Source organism: Cicer arietinum, chromosome 6, assembly GCF_000331145.2.
Source record: "Cicer arietinum cultivar CDC Frontier isolate Library 1 chromosome 6, Cicar.CDCFrontier_v2.0, whole genome shotgun sequence".
NCBI lineage: Eukaryota > Viridiplantae > Streptophyta > Magnoliopsida > Fabales > Fabaceae > Cicer > Cicer arietinum.
The window spans coordinates 12,691,314-12,707,840 of record NC_021165.2 but is presented as its reverse complement, the minus strand read 5'-3'; the positions used below and the strand labels follow the sequence as shown (position 1 = coordinate 12,707,840).

At 26.3% G+C, this 16,527-nt stretch overlaps 2 protein-coding genes and 1 non-coding gene across 7 annotated transcripts in view; 2 read left to right on the top strand and 1 right to left on the bottom strand.

Moving 5' to 3' along the window:
• Positions 1-1,803: 1,803 nt before the first annotated feature.
• On the bottom strand, positions 1,804-1,875 carry TRNAP-AGG (transfer RNA proline (anticodon AGG)). The gene has a single exon. It is a non-coding gene; the product is annotated as a tRNA-Pro (tRNA).
• A 6,306-nt stretch (positions 1,876-8,181) lies between these two features.
• LOC101494391 (high mobility group B protein 14-like) lies at positions 8,182-10,299 on the top strand. Of its 5 annotated transcripts, none has more exons than XM_004504641.4 (6): positions 8,182-8,341; positions 8,525-8,680; positions 8,786-8,843; positions 9,106-9,150; positions 9,739-9,819; positions 9,909-10,299. In XM_004504641.4, the coding sequence occupies exons 1-6, from the start codon at positions 8,292-8,294 to the stop codon at positions 9,957-9,959; spliced, it is 441 nt and encodes a 146-aa protein (XP_004504698.1). In that variant the 5' UTR covers positions 8,182-8,291; the 3' UTR covers positions 9,960-10,299. The 5 variants fall into 5 exon arrangements, with proteins under 5 accessions (XP_004504698.1, XP_004504697.1, XP_027191322.1 ...); XM_004504640.4 differs by having other exon boundaries at positions 8,768-8,843; XM_012716943.3 differs by having other exon boundaries at positions 8,203-8,341; positions 8,472-8,680; positions 8,768-8,843.
• A 5,121-nt stretch (positions 10,300-15,420) lies between these two features.
• LOC101493763 (uncharacterized protein ycf23-like) overlaps positions 15,421-16,527 on the top strand; it is a 3,067-nt gene continuing 1,960 nt past the window's right edge. The window contains exons 1-3 of the mRNA XM_004504638.4: positions 15,421-15,759; positions 15,913-15,979; positions 16,525-16,527. The exon at positions 16,525-16,527 is cut by the window's right edge and continues 71 nt beyond it. Of these exons, the coding sequence (XP_004504695.1) occupies positions 15,556-15,759; positions 15,913-15,979; positions 16,525-16,527 (274 nt within the window). The 5' untranslated portion in view covers positions 15,421-15,555. The remainder of the gene's footprint in view (positions 15,760-15,912; positions 15,980-16,524) is intronic.

Here is a 16,527-nt window from a genome sequence, read left to right as displayed (position 1 = left end):
GCGAACGAATCAGTGATGAATGCGAACGAATCAGTGATGAAAAATCAGTGATGGATTCAGAATGGTTTTAGGGTTCTTGAGTGAATCCTTTTGATTTTGATTTGGGAAGGATTTTGGATTTTGGGTGTTTTTTCTTTTAATTTAATTATAACAAATAAATTTTATTTGTAATAATTATTTTTAACAATTATAATAATGATTTTAAAAATATAAATTATGTTTTTTAATTAGAAATAATATAATAATAATTTTATTCCACGTATGCGTCTGCCACGTCAGCTTTTTTTTGACACGTCATTAAAAAAATGCCAACTCATGATGATTTGGACTCAAATTCTGTTTGGGGGACTAAAACTGGGGAGAAACAAAATGGGGGGACTACTTTCAATTTTCACCTATAATAGGGGGACCAAAAGTGCAATTAAGCCAAAAATAAAAAACTAATTGTGTATACAATACATAATATGAATGTTTAACTGAGGACAGCGATAAAAAAGGAAAGTCTGATGGCACTAAACGTAAAAATAAATAAATTTTTTAATTAAATTAATTTAAAATCGTTGCTAAAGTAGTGTTTAAAAAACAATTAGACGCAACACCGGGAGAACGAAAGTTGTACACAACCCTCTCACGAAGAGTAGTCTCAAATCGAGTTTGTATTGTTGCTTGAATTTTATGACCCTAACAATATGAAACACAAATTTGTTATATTAATATCATAACAAATAAGTTTTTGTATAATTTAAAACTTTGAATTTATAAAAATAAAAATTAAACCTTGTCATCCCTCAATACCATTTCCATCGCATAAAATTTATGATCAGACAGAAACCACACAATCAGCACAACTCTAACAACCAAATTCCACGACTCCTTATTTGGAGAAATTGAAAACAAAATTTGATATTTTTCCAGACATCGGAGAACAATAAACACAAAATTAAATAACGAATTTTTGGAATAGAAAAAATTAAAAGGGAATTGTGTATAAATGAGATAATATGAATGATATCTATCAAGGAGACACAAAAAATAAGAGATTATTGAGGAAAAAAATGAGAGAACACTGAAAAAGACGATTAACTGAGGACTGCGAATTAAGAAGGAAATTTAGAGACACTACAAGAATTAGTAAAATAAAATAAATTTTTGATTGATAAAGTAGTGTTTAAAAAACAATTACCTTCAACACAAAAAAAAAAACTGTCAAGTATTCTATTTTTTTTTTTAATTTTAATTGGCCACTTAATTCTCAACGGTGTCAAGTCGTGTAGTATATTGTATTTTATTTTTAATTCATTCTTCTTATTTTTTAATTGGCCATTAACTTCTCAACATCATCGCGTATAGAGTCGTGATGTAATGGAATTTTAATTTTATTGTAAAAAAAAAAATAAATCTGCACAATGAAATATTATTTCTATTAATAGAAATTTGATATTTTTCTAATACTCTATTTAGCTGACACGTGCCAAACTTGTCAAATTATCATGTTTGTTTTATTATAATATATAGATTAATTTATGAAAAATAACACAAGTTGGTGTGTTGCAAAGCTTTCAGCAAATATAATTATATAAATATATAAGTTTTTTTTTGTTCTATATATAAAAAGGAAGTTCAGCAAATATAATTATATAAAGATATAAGTTTTTTTTTGTTCTATATATAAAAAGGAAGTGTAACGTAGCATTTTGTTTGATTTATAGAGGTTATGGGAGAAACTGAAGTTTGCTACATATTTCGTGATGAATTAATGAAGTTTTAAATTTATAATCGTAAAAGTTTAAAATTGAAGAAAATGGGGCATTCCGAGAATTGAACTCGGGACCTCTCGCACCCTAAGCGAGAATCATACCACTAGACCAAATGCCCATTGCTGTTAAAGGTTATCGATACATATTATATATAGGTATCATTAATTTAATGTTTAATGTTTTTTAAACGAATTTTCTAAATATGCAAATTGTCCAAACCTTTCATTACTCATTTGTAGTACTTTACAGATAATTATATCCAATAATTAATATATATTTAATTGGATTGTTTACAAATATATTTCATTGAATTTATGAATTAGTTTTCATGTATATAGCTCATATATTTTGTTTTTTGACATAAAAGATAATTTATTAATTAAATAACTAAATCTGTTGCAAAACATCTTAAATCAATTGTTATATTTACAAACAATTTTTCCTCCAAAACATTTAATAGGAGTTAGAACTGAATATAATTCTATATAATATTTTTCTTCTTAATTATAGATAGAATGAATAAGGACTGAGACTATTATTTAAATAAAATAACTAAATTCCTCAAATTTCATTAAACTTAAATTTCATAAACCATCAACTACCAATACCAGAGCTTTAAACTATCTTTTAAAGTACAAAATAAAAGTTAGACAACATATAATGATCCTTTAACGTGTAATGGATATGGACCTTAAAACTAAGTTTCTTGGTTTATGGTTGCTAAATCTAGTATAGGGGGGCGAATCCAAAGATAAAACTACCAAGGTAATCTTCTTATGTTTCATAAACAAAATTACTTCACTAGAAGGCTTCATTTTCAAATAAAAATTAATAAAATTTTATCAAAATTAATATTATCTCAACAAATATTTATTTGATTGACTTTATTATCTATTAAAAAAATTTACACTAAAATCAATTATAAATATTGATAGAAATTTAATTATTTTACTAAAATACTGTTAATTATAGACTTTAAAATGCTCACAATTTTTTTGCATTTTACCTCTAAATTCTAAATGTGTTGAGTCGGATGAAACATAATGACATACATTTGTGGTTAAGAAAAACGCATAGCGGGGAGCTCCCAAATGCTCTCAAATGACAGTGGATATCTCAACTCCAAGTCTGCAAAACAATGGATGCAAAATCGGTGTGCAACCAATAATCTCAATCAATTTATGTTAAGGTAAACAAGTCTAATGGAAGAGATTAGACTTTCATTTAAATTTTTGTTTTAAAAAATATTCATGCCTGTCTCTAATGGCGAAAAAAATTAATAATTTTAATAATTTTTACATTATTTTTAGGGATGTTTTATAAGAACTATTTTGGTAACATTTTTATAATACCAACAAACTTAACTCATTTTATTTACACACATTAAAATTGATTTTTTTCTTCTTCTTCTAAAAACAATATTAATTTATTTAAATTACATCGATCAATAACAATACAATTCAAAATCACTAAAGTTAAAAAAAATGATTTTGCAAACAAACTTATAACATCTAAGTTAATAACATAAAACAACAAAATTATTACAATTGTGATAAAGCCTACGAATGTAAAAAAAAATGGAGTGTGTGAAATATATATGCTTCTAGAGCTGTGTATTATCGACAATGTCAAAGTAATTGATTAAATTTACATTTGATCGAAATTAATTTATTAATTTGAATCAAACAAATACCACACCAAAACATACAAAATTAAGTATATGTGAAAAATATTAATTTAATTAAAAGGAAAATAAGTAAAACGAGTTGGAAGTGAGATTTTAGGCCAAAAACTAGCCTTACCCAACCATCTCTAATAGATTTACGAAGAAGAGTTAAGAATAAGAAGATTTTTTTTCTTTTTTGTGGCAAGCTAGGTTTTTTCTAATTGACGCACATTGAAATTGAAATTGAAATTGAAATTGAATTGAACTCATGATGACTAGCATAAAAAAAACTTGTAAAGCCTACCTAGGATATGATGCAAAATCTTATAGAATTAGGTATATTAGTTATTTCACTTATCTTTCACTCATGTTAACAAAATAGAGAATTATAAAGAAGAGAAAGAACAAAATAAAGCTAGATTTTCAATTGAATATCATTACTAAATAATAACTTAATAGAAAAGACTTAATATTAATCCATATTTATAGGAGTATATAGAGTCAATCATAAATCTAAAATTATAATAATAGCTAGTAAATAGGCTAAATTACATTTGTGGCCCCTTAACTTAATTTCAGTTAATGTTTTAGTCCTTTATCTTTTTTTTTTTTTCTCTCGATTTGGTCATTTATTTTAATTTTAAGTGACAATTTGATATTTTATGTTTTAAAATATCAACAATGTTAACATTTTAAAATATCAAATATCAAATTCTCACTTAAAATTAAAATAAAGGACCAACTCGAGAAAAATAAAATGATTAAAACGTTAACTGAAATTAAGTTAAGGGATCACGATGTAATTTAGCAATAAATAATATAAAACCAAATCCTAAAAGATACTCTAAGAATATAGATTTATCCTATCAAATAACTTAAGATACTCCAAAATCTTAAGACAATTGATGAGGTATGATTTTAAGACATAACTACTTTGACATCGTATATAATATCTCAACCTTAAAACAATTGATATATGTATCATCATTTTTATATATTCAATATTTACTACGTGTTTAGTTGATGTGTAACTTAAATACCTATACTTGAAGTAAGAAGTATCATACCTCATGAATTCATATTGTAACATTGAAGGTCAATTTAGATATTTATTTATCAGAAATGAAATATCAATAAAAAAAAATATTCAAAAAGTAAATGATTTGTCATATGATCTAATTTTAGACCAAATTAATAGATCGATTTTTTATTTATTATATAAAGTTGTTATAAACTCGAGGAAATTTTTTTAATTAGTAAATAATATCCCTAATTTAATTTGTAATCAACTTCATTAAGTGATTGAAGCATAAATTCCAACATCTTTATCGGAATAATAAAAGAGAGAGAATTGGATGCAGCAATTATATATATCCTTAATTAATAGCCCAATTGGTACTGATATTGGTAATGGTAGCTATCAGGAAATTAAGTATCTAGCTTCATGTTGAAGGAAATATATTATATATAGTAGCACAAGATTCTGTTTTAACTTTATGCATCTATATAATGCCACAATAAGTTATACAACATTATAAGTGTCGAGTGAGATTATTAATATAAGATAATAAGATGGCTGGTTTACTAAGGAATGTATTGGGTTTGAACTATGGTGGAAACAATGGCACAGTTGATGCATTTAACAACAAATTGGGTACACAAGATTACGATGAAGCTGAATTCAACACTGGTGCTGAAATTAAAAAAGGAAGTTACCCAACTCATAGCAACAATGGAACCAAAAAGGCATTCAACAACTCATGGGGAGGAACTCAGAAATTCGGAAAAGCTAAGTTTAACACTGGTGCCAAGATTGGAAACTAAAACCTTTACATGTTTCAGAAGCTTCACAAATAATATAATTATGAATAAATAATACTAATAATGTGTTTTAAGTATGTGTGTGATCAGGTGTACTTGATGTACTAATACTACCAAACACTATCTAATAAATTTGAATTTGGTCATGTATAGCTATATTGTCTTATCTTAATATATCTTGTTTTGTTTGCTAAAAAGCTCCATTTTTCATAAATTGAAGTTAAGACTAGTTTATTTTTGAAGAAAATTAAGAGACGTATTTTATATATAATAATAGTGTAAAAATAAAAAGAATTAGATGCAGCAATTGCCGTTAATTACTTTATATAATCTTATCGTTACATGTTTACTCCAATTGGAAATTTGGATTCTCTTCATTTAAATTTTTCTCGATCTCTTTTAATTATTTTTATTTGTATTTTATTTTACTTATTTTTTATTTTAAATAAAAAATTCATATCATAAATATTATAATTATAAACATTTATAACAATTTAAAATTATTTAATATATTTTAAAGATATATTAAAATTAATTTTGTATATATTTTTATTAAACAATGTTAATCTTTATAAATTTTAATAACATACCAAATAATTTATATTTATATAAAAAATTATATGTATTATTTATGTAATATAAATTTTCAATCAAATAAAAAATAAAATTAAAAGATATAAAAATAATTGAGAGAGATGGACATAGATTTAAATTCTCTGATAGCTATATGTCAATATTTATCCTCAGGACAAAATACCTCTTCATCCTTTTTTTTTCTTTCTGGGGGATTCTTCGTCCTTTTCTTATTTTTATGTACTGTTTTTTACAAGATTCTTATGTATGTTTGTATTCACTTATACAAAAGTGTCGAATATTTGTTGAGCGGACACGTATAATTTTCTTTAGCATATTTTTTGTTTAATTTTAACTATTTAAATTTTAGGTATTTCGATAAACATTTGAGTTTTCTTTATTTATCATACAAATGAACACGTGTTGGTGTCACGGTATAAAAAATTAATGTGATGAAAAGCTAAAGTTTTAGGGCTATTTGATTGAATTTTCATTAAAACATTGGTCTTTTTAGACGGTATCCAATTGCACTCATAAGTCATACATACATTTCTTTCAAATTTTTCAATTGATTTTTCTCCGATTGATCTTTTAACGGTAGGGTTATTTAAACACTTATTTTTATATACAGAGAGACACTCTAATAAAAAATACTTGTTTTGAATTAAATAAATATACAAAATATTTTAAAAAAATTAATTATGAAATCAAACAAGAGAGATAAATTTCTCTTACATCATCAAATAATATTTTTATTAAAATTAACTAAATTAAGAATTTTTTTATTTGATTTTGATTCAAGTAGTTAAATAAATTACTCATTTATAGATGACTTATTATTTAATTATAATGATTTAATTTAATAATATTAAAATATATTAATTTTTATATATATCATAAAAGTCATCGTACGTAAATGAGAAAACGAAAAATTAATCCACTATAATGTTGAATTGACCTATACTTTATATTTGTGGCCAATAAATATATACATTTTTACTTATAATTAAAGTTGGATCAAGTAAGAAATTCGCAATTTGGTATATTTAACGATAAGATTAGATAAAGTTATGGTAATTACTGCATCCAATTCTAACCCTATTACTATTACATTGAAAAGACGTTGGAATTCGTGCTTAAATCCGTTTTAATAGAATTAATTACAAAATAGACGGTAAATAGACTCTTATAAGAAAACAAGATTAGTATTGGTATCACTTTCTAGAAGGGACATATGCATGATGTGAAAAAATTAAATTAAGTAGGTAGCTTCGTGTTGAAGGATTCTTTATGCATCTATATAATGCCACACTCAGTTAGCAACAAACATCAACGCAAAGCTAATAAGTGTCGAGTGAGATTATTAATATATTATTATAAGATAAGATGGGTGGTTTTATTCGGGAATGTCTCAAAAATTAAAAATGGTAGTTACACAACTCATAACAACAATGGAACCAAAAATGCATTCAACAACTCATAGGGAGGACTCAAACATTCGGAAAGGCTAAAGTTTAACACCGGTGCTAACATTGGAAACTAGTTAAACCCCTTACTTAATTATTACTAACGAGCTACTATGTATGGATAATAATAATATACTTCGTCATCATGTACTAAATTTGAAATACTGAAAATGGTAATGTTTTACGTAGAGTATTGTGTTATTAGAATACTATTTTATTTATGGTGGATGTTCATTAAAATAAAATAAAATATGGATGCAGATTTTTAGTATTTAATAATATGTCATTTGATTTTTTTAAAATATAATTTAATTGATAAATATTGATATTATTATATTGTATATTATATTTTTAATTTGAATTTGAAACATTATAACTAATTATGTACGTTAATTATTGTAGTATTTATTTTTTTTTAAAGAAAAAATTCCAATTGATTTGTTGTGTGAACTTTTGGTTTGACGCAGTCTGATCCAGACATTTGGCTTTCGTACCCCCTAATTAAACTTGTACCCTCGATTATTTTTTTTTTTTATTGAAATATCTAAAATAACCTTAAAAAACTTAATAAAAATAAAAATAAAAAAACAAAAAATCAAAACAGTTGTACTCCACGTTGAAAAATCTAGAAAAGTGAGTACAAAACTATTTTATTTTAAAATTCATGTTATAAGAAATTTCAATATTGTCTTTTAAACACTAACAACTATTTAACTTTTTTTATTGTCCAGAATTTAAAATCACAAAAATATAAAATATATATAAAAACCAATTAAAGGATTACAGAATTAAGATTTTAAAACTAAGGAAAGAATATGTAAAAATATTAATTTATAAAAAAAAAATATATTATTATGTTTAGATAAATTAAACATCCTTTTAGGAAAAAAAAATAAAAAAAAAAATTATTATTGAGTTGCAAGAGAAAAGAGTAATCTTGAAAGAATGAATGATAACAGAAAATCAGAGTTGAAGAGTTGAGAGTCGAACGCAGCAACGTCTCATCACATGGCGAAAATAGCTGCTTCTTCGGCCTCAGCCTCTACATCCACCACCGGGTACCTATTTCTTCTCACTTTCTCTTTATTGGCTCCAACTTTTATAATTAACTCAATTTAAACTAATTAGCCATTTTAGGTTAAACAAACTTAATTTCATGGCGGCATTGTGAATTTCAACTGTGTCTAGGTCTACTCCTCTAGGGGAATTTTTTACAAACAATGTTGCATTGAGTTTTTCAGAAAACTAGTGTTGAGGATTAAATCAAATGAGGGAATGAAGAGATCGTTGCGTCAGACTAAGTCAAGAGAGGAAACCAAAGCAAATCAAAATAAGAGCAAACAAAAGATTGATGCTGAGAAGCCAAAGAAACCCCCCACTGCTTTCTTCTACTTTTTGTAAAACTTCTTTTATCTCCGTCTGTTCTTTGTTTATACATGGTATTGTACTAATTAATCTACCATAGTGACTGTGTTCATTGGAAGTTCTTTTTCATTCTTAAGGGAGGATTTTCGGAAAGAATATCAACAGCAGAATCCAGATGTAAAGTCAATGCGTGATGTACGTATAGAATTTCTCCTACTAATATTTCTTCTAATTTATTTTATACTTTTCATTTCTCTTCAAGCAAGATTGTTTCACACTTCATCATTTTAAATTGTATAAACAACACAAAAGTTAAGTATCAATTTTAAAAATTACGAGTTCTTTAATAGTTTTTGTAACATTGTGCAACCATCATCATTATTATTATTATTATTTTCTTCATCATCATGCAAAGTAATATTCTTCTTCTGTTTTCCTCCTTCCTGCGTTCATACAGATTGGCAAGGCGTGTGGAGAGAAGTGGAAAACAATGACTTATGAGGTATATTTTCCTCCATACTTCTTCCTTCCATATTTAACCTGAATTTTGTTATTATGGTTGTGATGTTTGATGGCTGAAAACTGAGTGATTCAGATATTGGCTCCAGTAATTTTGTCAAAATTGTTTAGAATGTTTGAACTTGATTGATCATGACTTGTTTGAATATGGATGAAAAAGTTTTGAACAATACTCGTGAAGAACAAGTTTTTGTTAAATTTGAAACAATTGGAATTCGTTATGACTATTTTGGAATTTCTAGGTTATGTACATATTTGGAATTTGGCTACTGCAATGCAAAACTGTCTCTGCTGGTTGGAATTCCACGCTGACATGATCTTCAGTTTCCTGATTGATTTAGGGACATGTTTTTTCGTTTTTTATGTTTTATTGGCGTTTATTCTGCTTGTGCTATTGCTGACCGTTCTGCTGTATATTCCAAATCAATATAAAACTAGTTTTTCTCAATTTTGTTTACTGTTTAATTACCTGGCAAAGTGGAGTGGTTCATGTAATTTGTTCAATTAGATCCAAGCGAAAACGAAAAATCACTTTGGTTAGGTTCATATTAATAACATCAGTATCTGACAGGAGAAGGTTCAATACTACGATATAGCAACAGAAAAACGTGCAGAATTTGATAGAGCAACAACAGAGTATAACAAGAAAAAGGTAACCAATCTGTCATATTCATGGCCAGTGAGCTAACTCTTATTTGGTCAGTTATGAAATATACAATTCTGTTATCTGTTGCTTGGCAGCAAAATGGTGAATATGAAGATACCGACGAGGAGTCGGAGTATGATGAGTAAAGCCGTGTTGTCATTTCTTAATTCTTACTAAGAAGGCTCCATCTGTATCAATTGAAACTACTTGGAAGTTGTATATTCAGTTGTAGTCAGCTCTCAGTTTGTCCTTGTGAATAATTATCATTTTCTGTGTCATGTTTTGACTTTTGAGTAAAGTAATTTTGTTAGATGCATTTAGATGCTTAGAATTTCAGCTGTGGGCTTATATGTTGAGTACACTGCTTAATAGAAGATATTCCTTGCATTTCATAAACATATTTGTATTCAATAATATTTCCTAGTTAATATTTTAATAACTTAATGAAAAATGTAATTAAGTTTATTGAAAAATGTTTTGCTAATTTTCTTCAATGCTACTTCAGTTGAATCGATCGGGAGTGTGTGAGTTCTAACTCTGGCTAGAACAATCTTTAGTTAGACTTTCTTTACCTTCATGTTGAATTTAGATTATCGGGACCATTTCTCTTGGAAACCCAAGAATTAAGATCAATTGTTCAATAGTTGAAGTGAAACAAATTAAAATTTCACTCAATTAGCCAACTCCACCCATTATTACTTCAATAGTTGAAGTGAATTGATTATTTCAATTCTTTGACAATGTGGGATCAACATCCACACACAAACACAAAAGTTAGAATTAGAACAAAAGTCTAAAATAGAAAATGAGTAAGAAAGATGTATCCTAGCAGTTCTAAATAAGTCTTAAGGAAGGATCCAATTTTTTTTATTTGTTTACTTATGTAAGTGTTCTATCACTGTACTGTACGCAATTGAGGAAGAAACACTCCGGTGAAAACAAGGTATAGTAGCATAACACCCCTTAAAATCAATTTTGAATTAACTTTATTGAAAAATACAAAAGCTAAAAAGCTTGGATTGCATTGAGTAGTATAGGAAGTTAGAAGAAGGATTAGTACTTAGCATCAGAAACTGCAACCACAACAAAGGTAAAAAAAAACATAGTGTGAGAACAAGTACAACAACCTCAAAGGCAGAGACAACCTTAAAAACAACATCGTCCAATAATGAAATCGGCAAAGTAACACTTGAATGATGATGATGATGACCATAGAAATTTTTACCTCAACGATTCCTTCCGAAGTCTCTTCAAAAACCATAATATCTTCTTACCAACCATTAATTTTGTTCCCTTTATTACTCAATTAAATTGAATTAATCAATTTGCTCTGTGGATGGAGTGTTGGGGCTTATATTGACTTGTGAACGATTGCTCCACCTATTTTGCTATTTATACTTTTAGCCCCTAAATTTTTTGTTTCTTTTCTAATCAATTCCTTCCTCCCATTTTGTTGTATGTTCTTGAGCTTGAGACCAGTTCCATCTTACTGGCATTGCCAAACTGACATTGTGGAAGATGTCTTTGTAAATTGAACTAGGGTAATGTTTTTCTTTTTTACAAAATAATGTCCATGTCGCATTGCATATAGATCGAGAAATAGATGCAGTCACACAATCATAATATCGACGTTATTTGATTATGATAAGAAAATATAAATTTTAAGTTTTGATTTTTTAAATAAAAGAAAAAAAGTAAACTTTACTTTAAAATTTAGAAAATACAATTTTAATCGAATGACTCATATATTGTGATTACACCTTTTTGGTCATTATACTCTCAACATGGTTTAAAATTTTCTTGCACTAATGTTCTACATGGTGTGTCGTGTGTTTTAGTTTGAAATCATTGGACCATATTTTTTAAAATCAATGGACTATATCTTTTTTACATGTCTAATGTGTTAGTTATTTGGGAATTATTTGGGAATACTCATGTGCGAGACTTTGAGTTCGAATTAATATAAGACTTTCAACGTAACAATATTGATAGTGTCAGTTGAATTAAGACTTAAAGAAAAAAGTACAAAGTTATTATATTGTGACTATATTAAGTTTGACGTTTGGTTTCTAAGGATCTTGACTCATATACTTTCTTTAAAATGAAATATAATCAAAATTAATTTGTATTTAAAAAAAAAATAAAAACTAATAATTTATCTCCTTTTTTATAATAGTATGTCTAAAATGCCATTCATTTATCTAAATTTTATTATTTATAATGATCCAATGTGTTAATCATTTAGGGTAATTTAGGCGCAAAAAAAAATTATTGAGATTGTAGATTAAATATGGTCAATAATTTGTTTCCTTTTTGTGCATGTAATTAATATTCTTTTTTAATATATATAATTTAGCTAATTTAGAGTTCAAATTCGATATAAAATGAATGATTGGTAAGACCTAACACAACTAACAAATAACAAAGATCAAAATATTAGGTTTGAACTTGAAACATCAAAATTGTGTACGAGAAAAGAAAAGAAAAGAAAAAAAAAATAAAACAATAAAGTTATTATTTATTTGACTTTGGCCGTGATTAGGGGAAGTTATATTTATGAGTTTTAACGTTGTATTCAAAAATAAAAAAAAATTCATAATCAATTATCACTTATTCATGTGTACAGTTTATCGTTTGTTTAAGATTAAAAAAAACTAATATTATATAAATATTTATTTCTTTTAATTAATTCAAAAGTATTGTATAATAATTTCTAGTCAGGAAAAACTCCTAAAACATTTAATTTAAGGATAGTGACTGTCATTTTAAAATTATATTTTATTTGTCTCATAATGAATAATAAAAAAAGATTGTCTTCAATAAATTAATTATTCCTTCCAATTTTAATTTTATATTAATTATTTTTTCAATTGTATCATTTAATTAATATTATTGCATCATTCTCTAGTTAGTATTTTTTTTCAATTTGCATGTATGGTAACGGTAAATTCACCGCTAAGGATTATTCAGTGAAATAAAATATATATATCTTTCATGTAGTATATATTTTTTTAAATGTGTCAAATGAATTCACAAATTTGAGCTCTTTTGTTTTTTTTTTTTCCAAAAACAAAATTCATTAATTCATAAAATAAAATAAAATTATCAAGTGTACTTGTTGTGTCATGGAATAAACTATTAGTAAAAATTATATTAGATAAATTGATGTATTTACTTAAAAATTATTATTAAATACATCAATATTTTAGATTCTTTTGTTGTTTATATTTCATATAAAAGTAGTATTTAATTTTTGAGCTCTTTTAAGTTTTTTAAATTCATTAATAAGTTAGCCTTGTTTATAATAATATCAGAAAATTAATTGTGATTGAAGAGTATACTGTATTTAAATTTTTTAATAATATAGAACTGTACAGAAACACGTCTTTATCTCTTAGTTTAATTCACAAATTGGTTAAATATAATATTTTGTCTTAGGTTTGAATTTAATATTTTATAATTATGTGAGTTAATTATGTTAGTATTTAATATCTCTTACAAAAAAAACTTTACAAAAATACCAACAATTTTTTTTTTTACCGAAATACTAGTTTTCTTTACTAAATTATTGAATTTGTTACTTTTGATAAAATTATTTATTTTGTCCTTTTAGCACCCTTAACTATTAATTCACTATCTTAATTCACCCTTAACTACAAATTGTTAGATATGATGTTTTATATTACGTTTCAAATTTGAATTCGAGACCGATCACATTTTATGTGAATTTTTATTGATAATTATTTAATTTTCTCTGTAAAAAAAAAAATAGTGCAGTATGATAAAATATATAATTTTTTTTGTCTAAGTATACTTCCTTTAATTTTAATTATTATGTCTCACTTTTTGTTTCTTCTTTTCTAAAAAAAATTTGGACTTTGAGGGTGTGCATTTATTTGTTAAAATTTATATAAAAAGAATTGGTTATCTATTTATTATATTAGAGTTTTAAGAAGAATGATAAAAAAAAATTGCCAAAAATAATAAATATATAAACTATATTAATTAATTTATAATATTATTTCTTGTCTCTCATCCAACACGGTTGAAAAACCGTGAGTACTAAGAAATGTAAACAAAAAGGCAACGAGGAAGCTTCCTTTTCTCTTCAATATAAGCCCAACACTCCATCCACAAAGCAAATTGATTAATTCAATTTAATTGAGGAATAAAGGGAACAGAACCAATGGTTGGCAAGAAGAGATCATGGTTTTTGAAGAGACTTCGGAAGGAATCGTTGAGGTGGAAATTTCTATGGCCATCATCATCGTCATCATCATTCAAGTGGAACAGGCTTACTTTGCCTGTTTCGTTCTTGGACAATGTTGTTTTTAAGGTTGTCTCTGCCTTTGAGGCTGTTGTACTTGTTCTCGCACTATGTTTTTTTTACCTTTGTTGTGGTTGCAGTTTCTGATGCTAATTACTATGTAACTAATCCTTCTTCTAACTTCCTACTACTCAATTCAATCCAAGCTTTTTAGCTTTTGTTTTTTTCAATTAAGTTAACTTTGATTTAGTATTTCTAGTTGTTACAATTGATATAGTAAAGGGGTGTTATGCTACTATGCTTCCTTCCTCAATTGCGTATAGTAAAGTGATAGAACACTTGCAACAAATAAAATAAAATAAAAATAGACTCAAATACATTTTTAAGAATTTGAATTTGGTGAAATCAATGGTAGCATGTATCCACACAATCAGCCACACCATAACTGTCTGATTAATATTAAACAAATTCAAATCTCAAATAAATAAAAAATTTAAATTATCTGATCTTAATTAAACGATTATACAGTAAATATTATGAAGTTGAAGTCGATATAATTATTTTCATTATATGTAGATAACGTATATATGGTCACGGAAAGTGAATTAAAGTTTATGTCAAACTCATATTACCCTTGAAGATTAAAATTTTCACGTTCATCGAATTTTTGGTTCTTAAGTATCTTATTTTTGTTATATAATTTTGATTGGTATAAAAAATTAAGATATAATTAATGATATTTTTTTTTTATCTTTAAACATACAAAAACATTGAATTTTTATTTATTTAATAAATAAAGAATAAAAAAGACTAAATTTACTTAATTTTATTATTTTTTAATATGTGTGCAGATTAAAAAAACCAAAATTTAGAAACGAATGGAGTAGCACCTATTTCTATATTGATTAATCCATTTCTATATGATGTAATGCATCTCCACATAAACTTTCCAAGTAACTGACGTCTTTGACATTATTTAATCCATAATTAAATAATTAAAAAATTCAAATATCTACACTTATGTTACACTTTTTCTGACGTATTGTCATATTTATATATATATGTTTGATCATAGTGAAAGATTTATATTGGACTCTCATATATTAATTTGTACCCAATGAAAAATTGCTTTTAGAACTCAATTTATAATAACAACAAATTCTAGAGTGGATCGCTCTATCAAGTAATCTAGAGTAAATTAATATTAAAAATTATTCAAAACTCACCCTCCCATCAAATCTATTTTAAATCTAAACAATGGACACACGCACAATAATATTTTTTTTAATTAAGTATTTTTATACTTATTATTAACACTTTAAAGACAAACAAAATCTCCATCACATGAGAACAGGACAGTTCAAAGCTGCCACATCTTATCTGTTATTTTCCTTCCTTCTCTTGTATAGACAGACAACACAACACACACTGCTTCTTCTCAATCCAACCTTTCTTACCATAATAACTACACAAACATGCATTCCTTAACATGCATATCACTTTCTTCTCCTTCTTCTACCTCTTTTTTAAACCCAAACCATAACAACCCTTTACTTGCTGCAACTTCAAGGCCATGTCTACTACCTTTGAAAAGAAAAACCTGTTTTACTACCAAAGCTCTACTGTCATCAACCAAAGAGTCTGTCCTTAAAGATTTTCGCGAACAAATGGCTCTCAAGGTAAACTAAACCATTGAAAACTCATTTATCTTTTCATTGATTTTCATTAGTCCAAGTGTTGTTTTTCTTATCTTCATGTATAGTGTTTTTAGCTAGCTATGTTTCATTGAAGTTTAATTGTGTATGTTGATAAATATTTGGCTTGTTTTGAAGATTATCTCAGGCTTGCAGAATTTTGACAGAGAAAATGTTGCATCAGTTGTCATTGCTGCAGACAAGGTACTTTACTTCACTCTTTCTGCATTATTTTTCTCTGTTTTGAGCTCTGTTGACTAGTACTGTAGTTTTTGTCCCCTGAAAAATGAGATGCAGTTTAATATATAATTTGACATTAGTTAAATCTAGAATTATTTAAAATTATTTAGAGTTGTTGGAGTATCTATGTAAAAATCTACAAGTGCTTTAAATTTGAAAGAGGTGTTGAAAATAACTAGAAGTAAATTTTAATTAGGAATTGCCTAGATGTAAGTCTTCATTTCTCTAATTGTACCTATAAATACTCCTTGCAAGTGATATTTGAAATCAATCAAGTTTTGATTTCTGATAGGAGATAGTTGATTACTGATTTAAGAGACTATTGACATTTAGAAGGATCTTATGTTTGTGAATCCTCTCGAATCTTCATGAATTTCGAATGAGTCTTTGACCAAATTCTAAGTGATGCTTTCTTATGGTTTCTTTTTTCTACTATAACTGTTTCACATTACAAACCAACATAAAACTGTGGACTGTGAATGAGTATGTATTGTCATCTTCGTGCGTGTAGGG

Bases quoted from the DNA above. Each gene is read 5' to 3' on its own strand.
- LOC101494391 (XM_004504640.4), top strand. From the start codon at position 8,292: ATGGCGAAAATAGCTGCTTCTTCGGCCTCAGCCTCTACATCCACCACC. The intron at 8,342-8,524 runs GTACCTATTTCT...TGAGTTTTTCAG, and splicing joins GCCTCTACATCCACCACCGG to AAAACTAGTGTTGAGGATTA. The intron at 8,844-9,105 runs GTACGTATAGAA...GCGTTCATACAG, and splicing joins ATGTAAAGTCAATGCGTGAT to ATTGGCAAGGCGTGTGGAGA.